General features: G+C 39.4%; 1 protein-coding gene across 1 annotated transcript in view; it reads right to left on the reverse strand.

Annotated features, from left to right (window-relative positions):
* Positions 1–22,561, reverse strand: part of arap2 (ArfGAP with RhoGAP domain, ankyrin repeat and PH domain 2) — a 162,424-nt gene that overhangs the window by 21,749 nt on the left and 118,114 nt on the right. Inside the window, exons 19-24 of the mRNA XM_006801720.3 lie at positions 14,638–14,701; positions 13,917–14,080; positions 13,017–13,229; positions 12,693–12,798; positions 9,844–9,991; positions 7,333–7,410 (exon numbers count right to left, since the gene is read on the reverse strand). Coding sequence (XP_006801783.2) covers positions 7,333–7,410; positions 9,844–9,991; positions 12,693–12,798; positions 13,017–13,229; positions 13,917–14,080; positions 14,638–14,701 — 773 coding nt within the window. The remainder of the gene's footprint in view (positions 1–7,332; positions 7,411–9,843; positions 9,992–12,692; positions 12,799–13,016; positions 13,230–13,916; positions 14,081–14,637; positions 14,702–22,561) is intronic.

The raw sequence follows: 22,561 nt of genomic DNA on the forward strand, positions 1-22,561 counted from the left end.
AGCACGATTAATTGGAATCATTTTCTTCTAAATTTCTGCTCCTGTGTGGCATGAATGTAAATGGAGAGAAAGGCGAGAAATGGTTGGAGGATTTTTGAAAAAGCAAAGGTCGTTTTCAGAGCCGGAGGCAAACAAAATCCTGGTAGCGCTAATGGAATGCAAAACCCGGCTAAATAAAGAGAACATGTGTGAGACAGGCGCGCTCGGAAAGGTGGGAGAGAAAGACGAATGTTTCACCTACACCGCAACCGAAATGCTTTCCTCGGGTGTTAACTTTAAGTGTGCTGTCAGTTTAAAAATATTTTGAAGAAGCACCTAAAGATATTTTCATGTGTTATTATGGCAATGGAGAAAAAAAAAACACAAGTGTGAGAATGAACCCAGCAGAGAGAGAGATGGGTTTTCAGCCACTGACTTTTTTTTGTATCCTTTGAGTCTTGTGCGAGCGAAATACCACCACACAAAAGAAAAGGAAATATGTTTATTCAGGGTAAAAGCCTTTACAAAATGCTGCTGTTTGGGAAGTGAAACCTGACATTTTTAAATCATAATGCTATGTGTTTATTCACCTTTTTTAGTATACATTTATTAGAAAATGAAGGTGGTTTTAAAGGCAGATATTTACTCTGCTGGTATTCATATACAGCATATACAGTGATATCTATTCCCATGGCATACATCTGAACTCTGAACAAAACAGCTCTCGGTTGTCGTCATCGTTTCCAATCTCGACACAGCTCAGATTACACTAATCTCCAGCTATTCTGTTCTTGGGTCCTACTTGATTGGTTTGATTCACAGTTCAAAAGTATTTATCTTATACTGGGCCTCAGTGCAACCCCTCAGTTCATAAACAGCATTTACCCTTTAAGGCTACCCTCCATTTATACCAAGCATCTTGTGATTGTCTGTGCCCTACAAACAAAGTTTTAAAAAGCAGGTTTGTTGGGCTTTAGTCAGTTAAGAACAAGAAAATGAGGATATAATTAACACAAGCTCATCAAAACTAGATGATTAAAGTTTGTAAAAATGTTACCTAGTCTGATGAGCAGTGTTGGTCAAGTTACTTGAAAAAAGTAATCAGTAACTAATTACTGATTACTTTCCCCCAAAAGTAATCCCATTACTTTACTGATTACTTATTTTCAAAAGTAATTAATTACTTAGTTACTTTTTAAAAACACGATTTACAACCTGAATAGGTGATAAAGCGATAGATCTTTCAGCCCAATTCTACTTTTTCTGCATAATCCATCATACAAAATGTAATCAAATGGAAAAGTCTCTTTTTTTTTAACTTGTTTTATTAGTTTTAATCTTTTAACTTTATGCATCAAGCAAAAATTTAATTATTTGCAACATTCTCTGACTGGAAGAAATTTGTTTAATATTTAAACCTATTTTCTGCACATTCCAGCACATAAAATAAAATATTTTTTGTGTTTACACTCAGTCTTTCAAATAGATGCAAGTAAAACACAGCAGAAAATAAATAAAATCAAAGACTAGCGGTCCTGTTGCTCTATTTTCACCTGTAAAGCAGGAGTAGGGTAGGCGGAGGTTTGCCCTGGTGCAGGTGTGCTGCGGCGGTCAGTGGAAGAATCTGCTTTTCTTCCCACGCACAATGGACGCTAATGTTTTTGTCACTTTTTATGGAATCAAACTCAAAGTAAGGTCAGTACTTCCACGCTTTAAACGCTGCACGCTCATACTCTCTCCCGCACTCGATATATTATCCATTGTTGATCTGCACACAGCTGTTGTCACGAACGTCGCACTTGCTTATATCACTGTCATGAGACATTCTCGCAAAAAAAAAAATCACGGTTTTAGTAACGCAGTAACGCAGTGTTCCTACAGGAAAGTAACGGTAATCGAATTACCGTTTTTGCGATAGTAATCCCTTACTTTACTCGTTACTTTAAAAAAGTAATCAGATTACAGTAATGTGTTACTTGTAACGCGTTACTGCCCATATCTGCTGATGAGTATTGATTTCTACTGCAAAATTTGAGTCAAAGAGTCAAAATTTGTCATAAACAAAACAACTTATACCTGCCTTATACCAATGGTTCAGGCTACTGTTGGCATAATGTTGTGGGGCTGTTTTCTTTGGGTCCCTACTAGCTCCACAAATTGAGAAAACTTGGAACAGTGGTGAACAGTGTTGGTAAAAGTGCTTGAAAAAAGTAATTAGTTATTAAGTTAGATTTTCAAAACAAGATACACAACCTAAATATATAAACAAAGCAATAGACATTTCAGCCCAATTCTATTTTTATACATAATCCATCATATAAAATTGAATCAAATGGAAAGCCTCTTTTTAAAATTGTTTAATGAGTTTTAATCTTTTAATTTTATGCACATTGCATCAAGCAAAAATTTAATTATATGCCTTGAAGAAATTTGTTTAGCATTTAAACCTATTTTCTGCATATTCCAGCATATAAAATAAAATTATTTTTTGTGTTTACATTCACATAGAGGCAAGTAAAACACAGCAAAAAATCTTCTTGATGCATTCTCAATCATCCAGGAAAGTAAATCTCCAAAAGTTGATTCTGTTTATCTGGACGTAGCGTTTTGTGGGAGAAACGTTTCATGAGAATTTGGATAATTATGATTAAGGAACTGACCTCCCAGCCCACTGTTCCTTCAGTGGGCTGGTTTCAGTCATTATGCAAATGTACTGTTTATAAGATTTGGAAAAACCTGCAGTCAGCTGAGACTGAAGAAGTCACTTGGATGAGTGACGAAAAATTTCTCCCACAAAACGCTACGTCAAGATGAACAGAATCAACTTTTGGAGACAGCAAAAAATAAATAAAATCAAAGATTCAATGGCACTAAGTTCAGTCGCTCTTAAATCTATTTTCCCGTATGGCAGGAGTAGAGCAGGCAGAGATTTACCGCCATAGCGGTCATGTCAGTGGGAGGATCCGGGGGTTTCTCTGTGAATTTCACATTCCTGTTGCGGCTTGCTAGGTGCTTGCTCAGATTTGAAGGTAAATTTTTCCCTGTAGAAAGAAGTTTTCTTCCCACGCAGACTGTACAGCAGACACTATAACGTTTTTGTCAACTAAAACTTAAAGAAATGCCAGTACGTCCACGCTTTAAACGCTGCATGGCCGTACTCTCTCCAACACTCCATATTATCCATTTTCGATCTACACACATCTGTTGTTGCCACGGACGTCGCACGTGCTTACGTCGTTGTCATGAGGCACTCTCACAAACAAAATCATGACGGTTTAGTAACGCAGTAACGCAACGTGTTTACGGGAAAGTAACAGGAATCTAATTACAATAGTAATCCCTTACATGAGCGGTCTCCAACCTTTTTTGCGCCACGGATCGGTTTATGCCCGACAATATTTTCATGGACCGGCCTTTAAGGTGTCGCGGATAAAAACAACAGAATAAAAGTAGTACCGGTACCTAAAAAAAGAAGATTTATTCATAACACACGTGAAAAGACCCAGGAAAACCAAGTAAACAATAAAAACGATAACAAAAATGCTGAAAACCGATAAAAATCTTGAAAACCATACATTTCACACCTGAGCCTCAACTCTCGCGGCCCAGTACCAAACGACTCACGGACCGGTACCGGTCCGAGGCCCGGGGGTTGGGGACCGCTGCCTTACATTACTTGTTACTTGAAAAAAGTAATCGGCTTACAGTAACATGTGACTAATGCGTTACTGTCCATCTCTGGTGGTGAACCTTCCCAGGAGTGACCAACCTACCAAGAATACTCCAAGAGCATCAATGGCTCATCCAGGAGGTCACAAAAAAACGCAGAACATCTGAAGAACTGCCTCACTTGTCTCAGTTAAAGTCTGACTTCATGATTAAACCATAACAAAGAGACTGGGCAAAAATGGCATCCACTGGAAAGTTCCAAGAAGAAAACCACTGCTGACCAAAAAGAACACAAAGGCGCAACCCTCAAAAAACATCTTCATGATTCCCAAGACTTCTGGGAAATATTCGATGGACTGACTTGTTGGAAGGCTTGATGACTGTTACATCTGGAGTAAAAGTAACTAACTAAACTAACTAACGTACGTTCCATAATTGATGGAAACATGAATTCTGTTCTCTACCAGGAAATCCACATCTAATTCATGCCTTGAAGCTCAAGAGCAGTTGGGTTATTGCAGCAGGACAATAATCCAAACACACCATCAGTCGACCTCTGAATGGCCTAAAAAAGAAACCCCAAAAAACAAAAACGAAGGTTCAGGAGTGGCCTAGTTATAGTGTGGACTTAAATCTGTTTGAGATGCTTTGGTATGACCTTAAACAACCTGTTCATGATGAAAAATCCTCCAATGTGTCTGAATTAAAGTAATTCTGCAGAATAGAGTGGGCCAAAATTCCTCCACAGTGATGTGAAAGATTCACTGCCAGTTATCACAAACACTTGATTACAGTTCTTGCTGCCAAGGGTGGCACAACCAGTTATTAGGTTTAGGGGGCAATTATTTTTTCCACACAAGGCCAGGTAGGTTTGGATAGTTTTTCTCCCTTAATAAACAAAATCATCATTTAAAAACTGAATTTTGTGTTTACTCAGGTTGTTTTTGTGTAATATTAAAATTTGATTGATGATGTGAAACATGCATGTTTCAGAAATAACCCCCATAACTCTGACTTTCATTTTTCACTTGCAGAAACACAAAGAGAAGAAGAGAGGTTTCTAATTCAATGTAAGCTATGCAAAATTTTAAAAAAGAGTTTTTAAATCTGCCCGACATCAAAGAGGTCAAATTCCAAGTAATGTCTCGCTTGTCGGTACAAATCACAGCACCTTTCTCCAAGTGCTGGAGCTTTAATCCTCTGCTCATCAAATTAAAAAGCGGCGGTGTGAAAAACTAAAAAAGTTAAGTGAAAACGTGAAAATGAATTTATATTTTTGAGATACAGGGTCATAGCTATAGCACCTAATCTGGATTTCTGGCAATGCAGCGGGAGGAGTAATCTGTCTCAAGAGAATTAACAACTAAGTGGGCACGACAAGGGTTCTTTTTTCTTAGATATCTTGAAATTACAGTTACTTTTCTTTTGTCATTTTAATGTGCAGGTGAACTGAGGTCCCTTATTGGCTTTGTGCTGGGAGAACTATCGCATGCTAAGAGGGAGGAAGCCACTTCTGACTCCTGTGGCCCTCAAATGACACAAAAATTACAGTCATTCAAACCAATGAAGCTAAAGCTGTAATTGTGAAAATGTCACACACAGATATGGGGCCATCTTGCTTTCCTCCTTCCCCTTCATTGTTGTGTATTGGGAGGAATACCGGGACCACTTTACAAACATTACAGCTGTGGGCTGCAAGATAATTAAAGGGGAAAAAACATGCTGATTACTGTAGAGAAAAGAAAAGGGAAGTTTTAAATGTTTTAAAGGGTTTTAAGGAGATTATGGAGTAAAGAATGAAGCCATTTCTAATCTCTCTAACCAAAGCCATCCTCGGCCTGGCTGTAAATGCAAGCATCGATTTTTCAAGTGGCACTTTGAATTTAAAAGGCATGACAATGTCTCGCACCTCATTATATCACTGATTTACTCACTGCCTAAGTCGATCTGTACTATCCACTTGCTGGGTGTCTTCTTGCCTTGAAGACGAAACAGATGAGGTCAGAACCTTCACCTGGAGGGCCCCGAGTCCTCTGACACAATCGTCTCATGGTTTTTGAGTGAAAACCCAAGAGCCATTTGTCCTGCAAAGCTTCTTATTCATACTTCAGCTTCTGCCTAGGCTACACACACAGTCGCTCAGTTTCTTCTTTAGACTACAGCCATGCTGGCTGACACTGTTTAAAGCTCTTTATGATGAACTGACATGAAAACTGGCATCAACACCCCAGTCAGTTTGGTGATTTCTCTTTCCCCCAATACTTTAGTTGTACGTTATACTTTAGTGCTAATTAACAAAGGTCAGCATGCTCTTATAAAGGGTTTTTGTGAAATCTACTCCTGTGTCTCAGGAGCTTTATTTAGCTGCTTCTCTTTTTAAAGGTTTGCTCGACTTTGCAGAGATGGAAGCAGCACCCACCCGTGCAGGATAAAAATTAATTCTCACATTCTTAATTCCACTCCAGAGGAATCTATAGACTGAATGTTGATGGATTTTATAATAATGCAACATTATCCCTGAAACAGTTGCTGTTTAGAAAAAAACAGGATGAATGATGACCGGTGCATTTAATAGAGTTCTGCCCTTTTTGTAACAACCCAGAGCTGAAAAGCAGTTTTTACCATTTTCAGATAGCCTGTTGAAAAAAAACAGCAACTGAAGTGCTGTTTTTTTACATGATGGCTTATGTAAAGCTGAGCCACACATCACTATAAATACACCCCATGCATACATAAGCACAAGGGTGGCATTTATTCGTGGGTGGGAAATCTCATCTTTACCAACTTTTTCCATATTTCTAGAAGTGGAGTGCAAGTGGAAGGCGATTCTGCATAACAAAGATCAATATTATGGACATTTCAGTTTACTGCTTTAAACTTTTCACCTTCGTATCAGGCACAGACCGACTTCAATTGCTCTTTAGCTTCTGCTCCACGGTCTGGCAGTGGCCTTTACAGCAAAGCCAGCGAGTGATCATAAACGATCAAACCGAGTCAGTAAAACGAGATGGTTAATGTAACATTAAATGACTTTAAGCAAAGTTTAACTTTGCTAAAATTTCAAATCATCCCTAAAATAAACATACCTATTATCTCCATAGAGATGTGTTCTCCACGCTGACTTGTAATTACACTAAATAATTGCTCTTAATGAAAAAACTAATAACTTTCCTATTTTAAGACCTCCGAATTCACATCCAAAATCAAAACGTCATCCCAATTTTCACCTCCGACGGCTTTCTAATAGCACTTGCTTTCCACTGAGTAACTCTTTTGCCCCCGAGCAGCCGACATTGTTGTGAAACCCTACGGACAAGGCTGAGGGAGGAAGGCAGGGCAGAAAGGAGCACTCATAAACAACTTATTTCAGATTTCAACAACAGCAGCGGCATGTGATTTCATCTTTTTTTTTTCCTGAGCAGTTATCTGAACCAAATGTTTTTCTCGGCTGAGGCATCCAGGCATAAAGTACCTGCTGTAAAGGTTAACAGGAACAAAGCCCTTTTTCCTCACCCGCCTGCTCCTGCCTCTCCCTTCATTTCTGCCAGAAAAACAGGAAACCTGTTCAAACGAATCCCACATTTTAGAGTCCCTGACGCACGCAGGCAAATCAATGCACACACACACACACACACACTGAACACCCATTTGTGATTTCCATTCGGGTTCTGCAGGTCGACCTACTGTCGTGTCCTTCTTGTCGTTCCAGCGTGTGATGAAGCTATTCTCTCTCTCCATCTGTTGCACCTGGTCTTCACTGACCTGTTGAAAAAACATCACAAAACACACACACACACACACACACACAAACACACGTCAATTCAGACTGAGCCAGAGAAAAGTTTCTAATCAGGTAAACCGCACTTGAGAAACATCATCTTGCTTGATAGAATCCCGCAGCCGTTTTTGATGGTCATATTAATTTCAGCGCTTAAATGTGATACGTGGAGGAGCAGATTAAACCTGGGAAAGAGTGAGCTGCTCAGCTAACACTTCTAAAACCTCATTTTGAAAGAGAAAGTTGGCTGCGATGAGTGCTCGACACGGAATACTCTCTTCTTTCATAAAGCTCTGTGTGGGAAATGACTTTTTTTTCTCCAATCCAACTTTTTTTTTTTTAAACATCATTATCATTTTCAGAGAACAATTTCCTTTGTTGGAGTTATACGAGTGGCAGCAAAGATTGGGGTTGAAAATAAAATCCAAACAAACTGGGAAACTCATCGCGTGTATGTGTGTGTGTTTAGGCCTGATAATGGGCCCCGTCGACAGAAGCCACCACAGAACTGGTGCTTTAATTGGCGAAGCGTCTCGCTCGTTTTATGGTCACACTGAGCGTATTCGGCGCTATTGGACTCATGATTGGTTGGGCTTAATGGCTATTTGTCATGCGAATGATGGCGTCGCCAACCGATTTGGAGTGAATGAACCTCCTTTTACGTTAGAAAAAGAGGGATCCGGGCGTTCCGAAGGGAATTAACAGTCAGTCGGTGCTGCGTATCCCATAAGCCAGGCAGCTCTCCAAGGGTAACATTGATCCTGAGCTCCCCCCCCCTCTTTCCCATCCACACATCAGCAAAGTCAAGCCTGTTGTGGAGATTTGGCAACAACACTTCAGCTCCCCAGATGGTTGTAAGTAAGAGAGTGTAAATAAAGTCATGCCTGCAGCTTGGTTTAGATATGCAATATGGTAATATCTGGATACTTTGTTTTGGTTTTTTTACTCAGCCATTGATTGTCTACACATTCATTACAGCTTCTATCCTGTGTTACAGGATGAATGATAAACACGTCTGACACTGCCTGTGCGAAACATGACAGCGTTCGCAGGATAAGATCTATATTTTTCCGACTCTTCACCCAGTTTTCAAATGAAGACCAGATTTTTATCCTTAAAAAAAACAAACAGAAAACACCACGCTGCCTTCACGGTGTGGAGAATTCCCAAAATATAGGAATATCATGGGAATACACCCAGTTGGCAACCAGTTAATTGAAGTGCCTTACTGCAAAGAGAGGCGCCACACATGAGTTACACTCAAGTGTGACTCTAATTAATTGCATTATGTTGTCAATCTGTCTGTATTTATAAATTAGATGATAATTACTTGCAAACCTTGGCCAATCTGTCTGAGAGTGACTGCTGTCAGTCTGAGTTGGACAACGGCATGTTGGTCCAACTAGGCAACCTGGGTAATTACCCTCCAATCAAAAGTGTGTCATGGTAACTACTGTGTGAAGACATTCAATGCAATCACATGGAAAACACTGATATTTCTTAGTCGCAAGGATGTTGCGGACAAGTTTTAACTTGAGAGACTGGTTCATGTAAGATGCATCATATGAAATGTAAACTCCCGTGGGTTTGAAGCTCAGCTCAAAGCAAAGCAGGTCTAAAAAGTGAGGATGTCTTTGCTTCTTGTACAGTTCAAAGTCCTCTGCAATGTTTAAAAGTACAAACGATAAGTTCTCTATATATTAAACCACAAATACAAAGCTGTTTATGTCATTTATTACCAGTGTCTGACTATTATTAATCTGCTAGGGTCATTTAAGGTATAAGAGGATCGTATGGAGGCATCTACATTTCTTTATATTGTTTATCAAGCAGAAGTCCAGATTATAGTCACGTGAGCCAGGCATGAGGAACGAACGATAAACAGCACATTAACTTTAATCACAGTTAAAAGTTGTTTAACCCAACAACAGAAAACAAGAAACAAAAGAAAAAAATGGCTGTTTAGTCCTAAAGATAGCATCAGATATATTGGTGATACCAGAAAGACTCCACACATATAGAAGAGAGCTTTACAAAGCTGGGCTCGTTTTTTACTTCAACCAAAGATGTCCTGAACCACAGAGTCCACTGCTACTTTTCTGTTCTAGAAGACCTGTTTTTCCTTTATTAATATAATCTGTGCCACCTGTCTGTGCAGCGTACATTTGGCAATAACACAACGCGGCAATAACCTGAGTTGAATATTACTGAATGTACCAACCGTCTTGTTTTTGTTTTTTGGTTGTTTTTTTGTTTTTTTTATAAGTTATGCAATGTGTGTTTATGTGATAAAAACTGGATGTTATCTAAGGTACAAGAGGAAGATTCATGTCAAGCAGCTGAGCTCAGTCCAATCGGTTTTTCGTGCTTATCAACGCAAAAGAAAAAAAAAACCCACAAGAACATTTCAGACTTACACTGAAGAGCGTAATGTAGTTGCTGATTAGGTCGTGGACCACACTAATTTCCTGTGTGGTTTGTCCTCGAGTCTGGAACAGGCAGGAGGAGAAAACGGAAGCCAGTTTTTCACTTGGCATGCGGTTCAGGTGGGAGCATTGCTGGATCCTGAATAACAGAGAGAAACATGCTTAGAAAATCCCTTAATGTACCCGCAGGTCGACACGAGTGGCTCATATCTTTTCCTGAATCGCTCTCGTGGCCTCTAAAGCCCACTCATACTACTCGCTGTGGCACGAGCACACAGAGAGCTGAATGAAACATCGGGCCTCGCTCCAAATTAAGCATCAAGTCAATTAAGTCTTCTCTAAACAATCTATATCAAAAGGAGCTAAATCTATCCACTGCAGGTTTCCAAGGGAAATCGAGTGAATGATACACGAAGACAGCGGTGTGCTTATATTTAAAAAACAACATAAGAGGTGGAAGAAGGGGTTTTTGTAGCTGCAGCACGGTATCAAAGTTGTGCAAGCTTTTTCTTTGGTTCTGTATCTTCTGTGTTGTTTGTCTCTGCATTTCCACTCCAGGTAAAACAAACAGTAAATCAGTAGTTTCAGTCCACAAAGCGCGAGACGGCTGTAATCTATTACTAGAAATCTCCACAGTTCAAATTATCCAGAGGTGAAGAAGTAGAGAATTCAGCAGCGTAACCAACTGAGGGAAAAATATATGATTTTCATAAAAAGAAACAAAAAGCAGCGCACAGCCAGAAATAGCGCCACTCGTTTTGTAGACCTCAGCTATGTGTTTGCTAATTGCCTGAGTCTTTAATAATGAGCCACACAATCTGTCTCAGTTGAAAAATGCCAGCGCTCGCTAGAAACAATATGGAATTGATTCATCGCTTTCAACCGAAGGACACTGTTACTTCACAAAAACAATCTTTTTCTGCTCAGCTTGGTTTGTTTTTCCCCCACAACAACTTTTCAGTGCATTCACTGTTCAGCAAACAGACTTAATTTGAAAGAATATTTAACAGTATTGGTCAGATGGAGGGGAAAAAAGCAAACAAAAAAAAATAACGGGGGTCATTAGGAGAATAGAGGAAACAATGCAGCTAATCAGCAGGCGACAAGCAGCAACCAGAGGGCCGCTCGGGCCTCATGACCTTTGAACCGCTATGCTCGCTTTGTCTGTGATGCAGAGCGGCCTCTGGAGAGCCACACTTGTTTCATCAGCAACAAGGTCAGATAAGAACATTAGGACAACTTACAAATGCATAATATTGCAAAGTAGCTATCAAAGAATGGGTTTTTAATCCCAATTAGTGCCAACAAGTTGCTGCAAAAGTGGTCGAACTAATTAGGCTGGTTTTGAACTTTGCTGCAGTAAGTAAGAGAAAAACTTGTGCATCACGAAGATGCTGGGTCATGCAGATGTGACCCTGGTTCTCCTGTGACTTTACACTGCGTGAAGATGTTTTCGTGTCATATCCATCTGCTAACAACCAAAAGATGCCTAACTGCTACATTGTGCTGCCGGCCACAGGAGACAGAAGTTGATATCAGTGATAAAAAGTGAAACAATGGATGGCAAAACTTAAGTTGTCTGGCACTCAACTTTGCCTGTGTGTGCCGTGGGCATTTTCTGTTACTGATAACTCAAGCATCCAAATGTCATGTTTGTCTAAGTTCGGGACATTCTGCTCGGACTCCCTTAGCCCAGAAAAAAAGCATCCTGACTGTTAACTAGTTATGATAAGCATGTTGCAAGACCTCTGCACTCTACATCAATCACAATAATTCAATTCAGTCATAGCGCTGAATGAAGCTTCCCACCCTCAAAACACAGAGTGCTAACTCTTTCATGAGCAAATCGCAGTGTGTACATAAAAATCATAAAAACCAGCTTTATTTAATCATTTTATTCCTAACAGTTACTATATCTGTGTAAGCTGAAGCTACAGCATTTGGACTGCACTTTGCAAAATATGTAAAATACATATAATCCAGAAAGCTATGAGTAATGTTTTTATACCAAATCTCAGCACTGACTAGCAACATTAGCTTGCTAACAAATAGGTTGCTTTAGCTTTTAGCTGCTAACTAGCTGTGTGGTGCTAAAATAATGCTCTGAAACAGCTAGATGTGCTACTTTTAAACGGCTAAAGCTATCTTCTTAGCATTCAGCACTGTTTTCCCTTCCACTGAACATAATTTTTTAGAGTATGAAAGTTTGTTTAAACACAAAAATTTAAATAAAATTAGATTATAGCAGAAAAAATATATACCTCCCTGTGAAGTCTAAGCACAGGTAGGATAAATTTGGTTAGCTAATGCAGCTAATTAGCTTATGAGCTTAGCTGTTTTCCATGTATAAAGACAGCTACAACAAACTAGAGAGAAATAAAGAATCTGGCAAATGCTAGGATTTTCAACAGGTTTATCTGGTAGGCTGATATCCTTCCACTTATTTATGGTTATTAAAAAATAGTCCCTGGTCTCTCTCTCTCTCTCTGTCTGTGTCTCACCCACTCTGTCTGCACTGTGTAGGTGCAGCAGTTTCCACTGCTCCATCTGTAGCACATAATTAGTGTGGATAGCGAGGGTACATAAATAGAAGATGCATTTTAGAGTACAGGGTTAGTTCTTCAGTGGTTAGAAACCAGCTCTATCATCTTATTTACTGTGTTGTGTTATTTTTATTAATACAATGTTGTTTAAGTCGTCTTTGTGCCTCGGGTTTCGAGTTTTTAAAAACCCTTAAACCCTCCCAGAATGTAAAAGTTGACCTTTGTAATAAAACAGCTTCACTAACACAAATGCTACACATGTCATAGCTCGATGCCTGTGATCTCGTGCGTTTTTACCTGTAAAGATGCTGCAGCACGGCTTCAAGGGTTGACCTGTTTATCTTTGGCAAGCTCTCTATGAAAGCGGAGTACTTCTTCACTCTCTGCCTTTCGTTCTTCTCATCTACCGAACCAAGTAGAGAAGAAACATAATAAAATGAATAAACACAAGTAGAAAAGCTTATGTTCAAACACATGCCACAAAAGGGTTTTTACAGTATGTTTAAAATGACTCTGCAAATTCACACAGTTTAGCATGGTGAACTTGTGTATTTCTCTCTTTCCTACAACTCTGCAGACTTTATAGTGTTTGACATCCCACATGCCAGAAAGCTCACACACCCAGAGCTGACACCCAGTATGGATAGAGCTCCTTGGTCAGTAGTGCATCTTCTGCCTGAGACAAGAAGCTCTTCAGCGTGTCAGTCACATCCTGAAGTTGGTGCTCCTTCTCCCTCAGCTTCACATTACGGGCATCACGGGTGAACTCCTCCAGGAGGTGAGACACTCGACCAGGATTCCCAGGCCTCTGGTAGACTCCCTCCTGGCACAAACCTGGGCACAGTGTCAGAAGACCTCTGATTAATAAGAAATCGCCAGCTTCCTTCTGCACATGTTCTGTCCAAATGACAAATAGCTCTGCCGTGTAGCATCTCCAAGAGAAAATGACAGCATGTAGATTTTCTATATGACAGGATGCATTTATAGAAAAGTAAGTAGCCTTATGGACAGTGTGACTTGTAGGATTTAACAATGTTGCATAAGCACATTTGAATCTAAATTGCAGGCGGAATAAAATTGTCAGTGCAAGGTATATTAACCTTCTGTGCCATTTCACAGTCTCACTCAGAGTTAACTTTTATTCCAATCCCTCATTATACAGCACACTACTTACCCTGACACTGTAAAAGTCCACAGTTACCATACATTAGCCAAGCCAGGACTCTGTATGATGCAGTTTCTAACTTTGTATGGAGCGTTCCTCTGATTAACAGCAGAGTGCAGTTGTACTACATTTATTTTCCACACTTCTAAAACTGTTTTTTTAAAAGGGAAGAGATAGGATAATGGCAGCGCATTGCCAGACAACATTAGAAAGCATGAAACTCTCATCGCAACACAGTGCACTGGATGAATCAGCTGCTCAATGGGAAATCATAATAATAGTAATGCAGAACTTTCTTTTTTCAAATTAAAGAAAAACAACAAACTCTTTGAGCTGAGAGATACAATGTAGCTCACCATACTGAGTGACAAAAGCAATGCAGCTGTCGACTATAATAGGAACACCGTTTTTAGTCAGCTGTTGGTCGCCGAGCGCCTTGCCGTCTGTGCCAGCAGCCAGTTTGATAGCAGAGTGCCACACGGTGAAATCCATCTTGTTGAAGCCATGAATGTAAACTGTTCTATTTATATATATGTGAAAAAAGAGAGACAGAAACACAGTAATTACTGGTGAAGAATGCCATCCTGTGATTTGCCCGTACAACACGGCGCTTTCTATTCGATGACCTTAAGTTCATATATTTAGAAACGCGCTGCTAAGTCATTAAATTAACAACCGACATGATTAAAGGAATCCAAAGAGCTTCTACAGAACACACGTCTATAAACAACCGCTGGTTTCCCAGTAGGTTTGATCAAAAAAAAAAAGAAAGAAAGAAAAAAAACATACAAACAAACAGCAATTAAAGACAAAGTTTTATTGCACGATGCTAAACGCGAGACTAAACTGGTTGGCTTGTGTGAGGGCTGCGATGCTACGTGCCATCTCACACCTTCTCTCTAACTGAGGCGAGGTTTTAATTACCTTGGATGGTTACAGTAGGTAAGGTGCATTTGGACTAACAAGACAAAAGTCGAAGCTAACAGGACCGCATAAAGCATATTGTTGCTGTATTGCTAATACAGTTCCAATTAGCACAGGCTTTTTTCCTCTCCCTCTCCCCCCTTAGAGACATACCTTCCACACTCGACCATCAGCAGGACTTGGATCTTGTCCTCACCCTCAGTATGTGTGGAGACAGCTGGAGTGGGGTTAAAAAAAGGCAACAAGGTTTAGAAAATGCAGGCATACATTCAAATGAGAAACATCTTTAGAATTATTTGATCTCACTCCAAAGCCTGAGAAAACTTTCGCCATGGAACTTGAGAGGTGATGCATTCATTCATCGGCTCTTAAGTATACATTTGCTGTTTAAATCAGTTAAATAACACCCTGCTAAAATATATCTAGACATATCTGACTGGGCTTTTCAAAGGTGTAGGTATACACTGGGAAAATGAGATAAGTGAGAAAGCAGTGCAGTGATGGAAAATGCCAAATGCATTGGAGTTAATAGCGTTTCCTTGTTGTAATGGGAAACATGATTTCAGGCTGTGTGCGAGCGTCTGACGGCAGAGTTAAACAAGCGAGGGAAGTGGGGCGTAAACACTGGTTTCATTTGTCATCAAGGTTTACATAAATTTGGTTGAAATGCAACTAAACAAGATTGCACTGTGCGCAGTATTTAAGACATCAAATAAAAGACAGAAAGGAAAGGAAAACAGATACAAGGTTACTGGCATTCCTCTTTTGCAGAATCAATCTTTTGAAATCGGAATAAGAGTGTAAGATCCACAGAAACTGGGCTCAGGGACTCGAGCGCTCTGCCATAATCTCTTCTGGGGCTTCAAACAGCTGCTTGGATCATGGCAACAATCACACGCAGCAGAGAAAGTACAAAAAAAGATATGAGCCTCTGCACAAATCTCCTAGCAACAACATCTGGCACTTTCATCACACTCGAGCACTGGTTGTGCTCACATATATAGACAGAAAGATACAAAATTGAAAAAAGAAGCAGGACTTCACCTTAATGAACTGTTGAATTTTGGAGATTGGTCTGTACCTCAGTAGAAACACTTGCTATATAATTACATGCTTTGTTACAGAAGATTAAAAATCGGGGGGAAATGAGCTTTTCGCTTCGTTTCTCCTCACAGAGACAAATCCTGTGTAGAAATCTAGTAAGTAACAGTAAAAATAGCAGCGCTTGCCCCAAACAGCCAATCAGATGGTCAAAATTTTGTGTATAGTTGAAATTCAGTTTCTATAGTGTGGTGGCGGGCGTATCTACTCATTACTAAAGTACAGATAGATATAAGAGTGTATTTGGTTTCTTCTTGGCTGACTGTATCCATAATATGGATACATTTTTCTAAAAAAGCTATCCTGTACGTGTGCTATAGCTTGTAACAGCAGGGATGTGGCACTCAAAGTGTCCTGCATAGAAATATATAGGAGAATCCATAGTTTACCAACTCCTTTAAATATTATTTACTTAAAACCACAGTTACCAAGGCCTAGACACCAGCTGGTGACCACCTAGAAAAATCTGATCACTAAACACAGACATTGCCCAACCAATTGGTGGGTGGTTAGTGGGTGTGGCCATGGAAGATGCTAGCTTATCTGTAAAATAAAGTTTAATGCAAACTGGAAACGGATAATGTTCGACACAAGTAAAATGTATTGCTGCTACCAAAACATTTGAAAAAGTGCAATTTCTCTATGGTAAATGGAAAATGAAGTGGTTCTTATATAGCGCTTTTCTACTCTGAGCACTCAAAGCGCTTTACACACCTTGCCTATGAAGGTAAATGTTCTCCGTTTCCTGTTTGCATTGTATTTTTCACTACCAGTTGGCAAGTAATTTGTGAGTGTTTGCAGACTAGCTGAGATCTTCCATGCAAACTATTGGTGACCGCGGCAACCTACTGAGGACCAAAAAAATCACAAGGTTTTCAGTACAGCGCTGTGCACTTCTGTGTGACCTGTTTCATGCTAGCGACTGCAAGCAATCAGTCGCTAACTGGTCAGAAAATATACATGTTTACCAAGCAACCACTGAAGCAACAAATCAGTGACCACTGACAGTCACTGATTTCTAGAATCGATTCGATTTACAAGGTCCTGAATCGATTCGATCCACGATTCGATTCGATTCGATTCGATTCGATTTGAATCTGGGAAATTTTGCCTCAGACAGTCAAAATATTATAAGTCAGATCAGTACATTTACATATTTTTGTATCTATAAAAAGGAAGCTGACACTTTCCAGACTATCAAAGGTGTGAGTATCACAGCAGATGCCTTTGTGTCAAAGTAGCTGAAGATAAAACACAGAAAAACATGAAGGTGATTTTCCTGGCCTGGGATTTTATAAATATATTCTGCAGTACATCAAAAACGAAAGAAAACCATTAATCAACATATGAACATTATCTCTGAAGTTACAGCAGTTTTATTAGAGACACGGCTAAGCATTTTGCATTTTGTATAATTTTAAGTAAGTATAAGTTTCAATTTGTTCAGAAGCCTATTGAACGGCAGAAATTAGGTTTTCTTTTCGGAAGTAAGTAAAAGGAAGAAAAAAAAACATCAGCCGACAGCGCTGTAAACAACGGTAGACTTGTGCATAACAAGCAAGTGAATAATGCAGAAAACAGATTTCGAGGATAGACGGGAAACTGTTCTTGAAGTACACTGAGAAAGAGAGAGAGAGAGAGAGCTGTGCATGAAGTGTGATTTTATTGTGGTAGAAGCAAAACAGCAAAAGTAAGAGGGGATTCATGACGATGTTTATGTAAAGCTTAGTTTGGATCTTCTTTTGCTGCTGGTTCGGTCAATATTGTTTGGAGAGAAATAAAACTAACCGCTTTAGAATCAGTGCAAAAAGGGCGTAAACACAAAGCGCGGACCGCCGAAACATCGTAATCAGCGAGCTGTCGGCTTGTGTCCGTGCCATCGGGTGAGAAAGGCGTCATCTCACTGATTCTGATCCGCGGGTTCGCGCTTTGTGTTTACGTCTTTGTGCAGAAGCTGTGTACCTGCTCACATTTACTGTTTTAGCTGTTTGGTGGTTGTCAAAATTTTGTGACGTTTCACCTGAGATTCTGGAATTGTGGGCAAAATACATTTATATAAAAAAATTTAATGAATCGATATCACGTTATCCAAGCCAGAATCGATTTTAATCGATAAATCGATTATTAAAACCCACCCCTAGTCTCTAGGCCTGTGTTAAAAGGGCAGCAACCTCCAGCAAGGACTCATTTTTCCCTAACTACCGGTTGTTGCCAGATGGTCCCCAACAAGACTCTAGTTCTCTGTGATTGAGGACTGAGGTACATGATTTGAGCCTGACCAATTTATCAGCAGGCTGCTGTTATTGCTATTACTTTCTATTGGCCAATTTGAAAGTGAAAGTTTTAAAAGTAAAGAGCTTCTGTTATGTGTTGATGTTGCATAGTTTGCCCACCGGAGGGCACTGTGTAACACATGTTTTTGGAACACCACAAACACGGTAAGCAGCAAAATCAGGCAAAGCATACACAAGTATACACAAGTATATAAATAACACAAAAGTTTTATGAAAATCAATAGATACTTTGGAGTATTGAATTTTTAATTAATCAATCATAGTATTTATTTAGGACTCTGGTAGAATAAGCTAAGGGTGATGGACTGGATGGCACACAATGTAAGTTAATGCTGTGTACGCAGAGGAGGAACATCATTTGGAAGATAAACATTTTCAAACTGTGATTTGTGGGAAGGTTTTTGCATCCCGGTGACCTCTGAAATAAAAGTTATGGCTCTCGCCTCATTGATTTAGGCAGAAGCTCAGTCCTAAAATAACTGTTCGATGGGAATACGCTGGCTGCTGACTGGAAAGACGTGCTTCTACAAGGACTCTGCTGCTGGTTACTTTAACTCAACTTCAGAGTGTCCTTCACACTTTGTTTCTCCAGGATTAAACAAACAAGATATAATCTATAAATTGGAAAGCTATACAAGTCGAGTTATATTGATTTTCTACCTTTTTCTACCCTTTGCTTTCAGTCGTGCTAAAACTAACCCCACTATTAATCTGGTTCAGTCAGACTCTCGGTACCCTGAGGGGAAAAAATTAAGAATTCCTATGTGTGTAGTTTATTCTTTGTGTGAAATATCCATAACTGTCATTACTTTAGAGTGACAAGAAAAAAACGTTTCAATTTCCTCTACTGAATATTTAACGGACTGATCAATAATCTGTACAGACACAATTCAATTTGTTGGCACAAGTGAGATAGACGACTGGTAAAAGCATTACACATCACAGTGTTATTTTGGCTAGTAAATCCTTTGTACTCGTATAGGCCTTTGTATGTTGAGCTAAACAGCAAAAACTATTAATCCCCAAAAGTCTCTCTTAACAAGTAATTTGCTTTTTATTTTCTTTGGCAGATTTTCAAGGGCGCAGTGTTTCATTCTGATCCAAGCAACAAAAGGGGAAAGCAAAGAACTTCAGAGATTGATATTGACTTGAGAGAGGTTTATTAACAGTGTTATCAGGTAAATGCAAAACACTTGTCATAGCCGTTTGAACAAACACACAGCAATCCTCTTTTATCCATCTTACAGCTCAGTTGGAAATTTTTTATTACTTAATATGTTTGTGTGATAAGGAACTAATTCTGTGGCCTTGTTCTCTCTTTAATTTGCGCTGAGCTTCCTGGAGGAAATTTTCATTAAGTTTTTGTTCACAAAATGTGAGCAATTTTAAATCCACATTTCCATTAGCGCATTTTGATTCCCCTTTTTATTTTTACAAGTATTATGTGATAAGCTCACAATATGACCGTCCCACCTCTGCAGGGCTTCGGGTCTGATTACACACGGTGGTGTCTTAGAAACTGAGCTGTCAGTAAATACAACTGGAAAGAAAGAAAGTGGATTGTTTTTATTTTTTTCCCTGTATTTGCAACTCCTGCTGGTTGTCTATGGCATGGAAAGATACTGTAAATAAAAGTCTGTTTGTCAGACTATTTATATGTTTTAGAAAAATGACTCATCTCAGTCATACAATAAAAGATGAGCATAGCTATCGTGAATCAGACTGTAGGATAGATAACACTGCATGCTTATTGGCTAATGACTTGCAATTGACAAGTTGGTAGCCACTGATCTTCTTTCTGACTCAAATACTGACCAACACTTAAAAATTAACTTTATGTTTTATTTAATATGAACTGTAAACGACTCAAATCATCAGGATCGTGTTTACTGAGCTCAGCTAAGCGAGAGAGTAGAGGGCCCTTTTTCCATATACTTCTATGCAGCCAAAAGGCTTTGCAACTAGAGTTGTCGCCCCCTGCTGACCATTGAAAATAATGCAGGTTTAAGGGACTTCCACAAGCACAAGCATGTTTTTTTACTGTCTGGTCTCAATCACTGTTATAGCATACAGATATTCATTTTGAAAACTATGGAAATATTTACAGTAAAGACAATAAAGTGGGGTATTATTTGGGGTGTGGTTACTTTGTGATCGGCAGGTACCTACTGTGTGACTGTGCAATATGTTTGATTTCTGTGTTTGGTTTACCTATCACACGTGATGGCCAGTTTCAAATTTCTTCGGTCGATTTAGAGGTCACTTTTACCGGCTACTAAAAAAAAAGCTTCACAATTTTATAACGCTTGTCACACCGGCAAAAAAGAAGGTTTGCGATATCCCTGCAAGTAGGAAAATCAGTGGTCAACGAGCGATTGCACTCATTTGTGGTAGTTGGCAGTTGCACAGGTTACTTGGTGGGAGGCAACCTGTCTCCAACCAATCACAGCCTGACTCAAACTGACTGCAATCACTTTCAGACAGATTAGCAAAGGTTTGCTAATATTTGAAGTCTAATTTATAAGCACAAATGGATTTGCCAAGATATTGACAGCAACTTAGTCAGACTACACCGAGAAGTGCAACTCGTCTGCAACTGGTCTCTTTGAAATAGCAGACCTGACTAATTTGTCTGCCAAGTGGTCGTAATCTGGTTATATTCCTATAAAAACAAGACTGTGTCATGATGTTTTGGCACCATTTGTATCTTGTTATCTATAAGCACCCTATAAGCAATCTTGTGTATATGTTATTAGCACCACCTGTCATACAAATTGAGCTCTAAAGTGCTATAGGAGGTTAAAGAAATTCCAGGGAGGACCTTCATCAATGTATCTGGAAAAGTGGACTTACATTTTCCATAACAGCAGCTTCAAACTTACTAATACTGTTCAGAAAAATCAAATGACATATATAACATATTAATGTAACGTTGTAGCATGTCATTAAGAGAAAAATTCTAATCTAATCCGAATTGGCTATTTCTAACGTTAGCATCCATTTAAAGATGAAATATCAGCGACTTTGAAACGTGTTAGCTGTGACCGGTGATTGTTACATATCTTAAAAATGAGTTTTTTAAAAATCTAATTTTGCCTTAAACAAACCTCATTGTGGACACATTTTAAATGTGACTGCCAAATGTGCTGGACAGCAGTCTTGTGCTGATGCCTATCTCAAATTTTAGATGATTGAGCAGAGCAGTGGGATTAACTTCCTTTTTTTCTATTTAGGCCAGTGCCGAAAGAGAAATCCACTGAGAAAAATCGCACTGAATGAGTTTAAACTTAATGTGCTTATCTTGTTTGAAAACCTTTCATTTCACAAAGTTCTGGGTGGGAAGGCTGATTTGTGCACCGTGACAGGTTAATGATTATCGAGCTCTATCTGTCATTTTCTCCTCATTTTACTTTGCTTCTTGTTATTTGTGCCGCAGATATCTTGACACAAGACATCACAAAAAGATCAATCTCCTCTCAAGTACACAGCTGAGCCCCCGGGAAGCCGTTTTAAGACGTATTGCACTCTCATTCTTTTGGGGATATGATTCTTTTTTGTTGCTGTTAACAAGTTACAAGTGCTTCATAGCCAAGAGAAATGAATACCGAATAACTGGCAAGGATCAATAAATCATTATGTTTAGTCACTGGGCTGAATAGAGAATAAATGACAGTCGAGGCAATTAAGAATAAAACGAATAAAAGACAAAAATTGTGCTTTATCGTCAGTGGGAAATCTTTTTTAAATGCATTTTGGAGGTGATTGGAATGATTATAACTCTGGCAGCCGGATGCAAAAAAAAGAAAGAAAAAATCCTCAGACATCACAGTTGCAAATAAAACTGATGCAGTCTGAGGTGAACCGTGTTGGAAACATGTTTTGTTTTTGTTTTTTTAATTGAAAAGTGTATTTATTTAATCCCCGAGTGTTACACAGGGGCACCTTTCATGCGGTGGTGTCACTGTAGAGAAAATAACAGTTAATCCCATGTCACAGACTGTGAATCCTAAAGGGATCCTTTCAGTGCTCCAGAACCTACCATCCCCTGACAAAACACAGTCCCTTCTGGCGCTAACGGCTCCCCGGCTGTGACAAATATGGTTTGAGAAAGCCGGGAATAAAAATGAACACCACTGCAGTTCTTTATCCCGCCCCAGGTGAGAAGATGGGGCGGCGCTTTGCGCGATTTGATCCATGTCGAGCTGTAAGTGGATTAAAAAGATCCATTGATTCTCCCCTCCTTCTGTTCGCACATCACACTGGCGCAATTCATTGAAATGTTCCAAAATCTTTATTATCTGCCAAACTATGCGTGAACTTTTGAGCCTTCCATGCTGACTGGCAGCCACTCCGCACCGACTGTCCTTTAAATAACTTGCAGTTTTGCCAGAAATGAGAACATATTGGCAAAATTCGTGTAAGTGGGCTGTGGGAACAGTGCTACCGTGACACCCTCATACTGTGAACATTATGTGGCTTTTTGAAAGCAATGAATTCTTCTTCTAAAAAAAAAAAAAAAAGATCATGTTTTCATAAAAGATTTTGTTAGCAGCTCTGGGGAAGCCAAATGTCATCTGAATGACGATCGCCTGTCGATGCATTACGTAATATTGACATTTACTGACCTCACTCTACCGGAGGAGCTTCTTATTCTCTCCTCTGCTCCTCCTCTCCGAGCTTGT

This window comes from Neolamprologus brichardi, chromosome 3, assembly GCF_056152115.1.
Source record: "Neolamprologus brichardi isolate AB-2024 chromosome 3, ASM5615211v1, whole genome shotgun sequence".
Lineage (NCBI taxonomy): Eukaryota > Metazoa > Chordata > Actinopteri > Cichliformes > Cichlidae > Neolamprologus > Neolamprologus brichardi.